Genomic DNA, 1,498 nt, shown 5'->3' with positions numbered 1-1,498 from the left:
GACATAAGCGAGGGTTTAGTGAGCTCCTTTATTCCTAACATGGTAGTGCCCTGGGAACTAGGAGTCCTGAAGACTCTTCTTAGCTGGTCTTTCTTCAGGAGTTATTGAGTGAGTCTGACATTAACAAACTGATGCCAACCCAGCGATAGCAGCTAGACAGTGATATCATTGGATGGGTTTTTATAGCCCTGCTACAGGAGTCAGAGCTACAAATGTAAAAGAAAGCATTCATTCAATGGCAAGGGTTAGTAGCCATAGGAGCGATGATATCTTATTTATTTACCTGGGCTTGCTCTTCAGGCATTTTAAAGGAGAACACATAGGGCATCGCCTGCCAAAAAAGAAATCATAAAAAAGTTTTACTTGACTTTTAAAAAAAATGTAATTAAATTTAATATTTCATCAACTTTTATTCCCTCTATGCCCTCTACCATCTCCACCCATCCCCCTCCACCCCTGCAGTCACCACGCTGTTGTCCATGTCCATGTTCTCTCTTTTTCTTTCTCAATCCCTCCATACAAATTTATATATTAGTAGACTTCTATGACAATCAATAAAAGGCCATCTACTATATGCATTATCATAAAGGCAAATTGTTCCCCCCCCCAATTATATTTTCTAAAACATGTTTTAACTCTTTTTATTTGTGGCTATTTTCATACAATAGTTGGTTTAAATGATATTTTTCTTGTTAGGAATCAGAAAAGATAAGGAACTTCCTGTGATGGTAGAAACATATTGTGGGGAAGAATCCTTGCTCAATAACTGTTGTCTTATTTTAAAGCTGATTCATATTTGTTTTTACATTCAATGCACATTATCTCAAGATTGAAGAGGTCTGACTTACATTATTAGGGCCCTGGTGGGCCTGCACTGGTGCTTGAGGCTGTGAGGGGTCCAGTTGTCCCACCTGGTTTCCCTGGGCAAAGCTGACCTGTCCTGGGAAAGTTATCTGATTTGGGAACAGTCTAGCAACCTGGTCTAGAGTTGCTAAGGAGAATGGGGAGAGTCCTGGAATCGGAGCTTGCTGCTGTTGTAGAATCCCAGAGAAAGGAGGAATCCATGAATTAAATGGGCTCTGGAAGGAAATAAAAGAAAAAAAGGAAGGTTTTTTATTTTTTATTTCAGAAACCATTGAAAATCAGTCCTGAGCAGGCAAACAATTTCTATATTTCCATTGCTGCATTTTAGAAAAAGATAGCATCTTAGCACATTATGAGCCATGCAAATAGCATGAACAATGCTAAATTTCCAACAATCAAGAGAAATATGGGGCAGAATGAGGTCAATAAAGAGTATAGTTTCTGAGTTGCCAGACTGGGTTTGAATCTTTTTTTTTAACCCAGTTAGCTGAGTATGACTTTTTGTAAAATAGTTAATTTTAATGATCTCATAGCTATGAGAATCTGTGTCTGGCATGTACCAAGTTCTCAAAAAATAAGTGCTAATCAGATTATAATTTTTACTTAGTGTTCAAAATAATGGTAATTAGAATAT

General features: G+C 37.5%; 1 protein-coding gene across 1 annotated transcript in view; it reads right to left on the bottom strand.

Moving 5' to 3' along the window:
- Window positions 1-1,498, bottom strand: part of ODAM (odontogenic, ameloblast asssociated) — an 8,169-nt gene that overhangs the window by 4,748 nt on the left and 1,923 nt on the right. The window contains exons 4-5 of the mRNA XM_006773103.2: window positions 849-1,079; window positions 284-331 (exon numbers count right to left, since the gene is read on the bottom strand). Of these exons, the coding sequence (XP_006773166.1) occupies window positions 284-331; window positions 849-1,079 (279 nt within the window). The remainder of the gene's footprint in view (window positions 1-283; window positions 332-848; window positions 1,080-1,498) is intronic.

The sequence above is a fragment of the Myotis davidii genome, unplaced genomic scaffold, assembly GCF_000327345.1.
Source record: "Myotis davidii unplaced genomic scaffold, ASM32734v1 scaffold106, whole genome shotgun sequence".
NCBI classification, from domain to species: Eukaryota; Metazoa; Chordata; class Mammalia; order Chiroptera; family Vespertilionidae; genus Myotis; species Myotis davidii.
The sequence above is the reverse complement of the archived record's forward strand: the minus strand, read 5'-3'. Positions and strand labels throughout refer to the sequence as shown.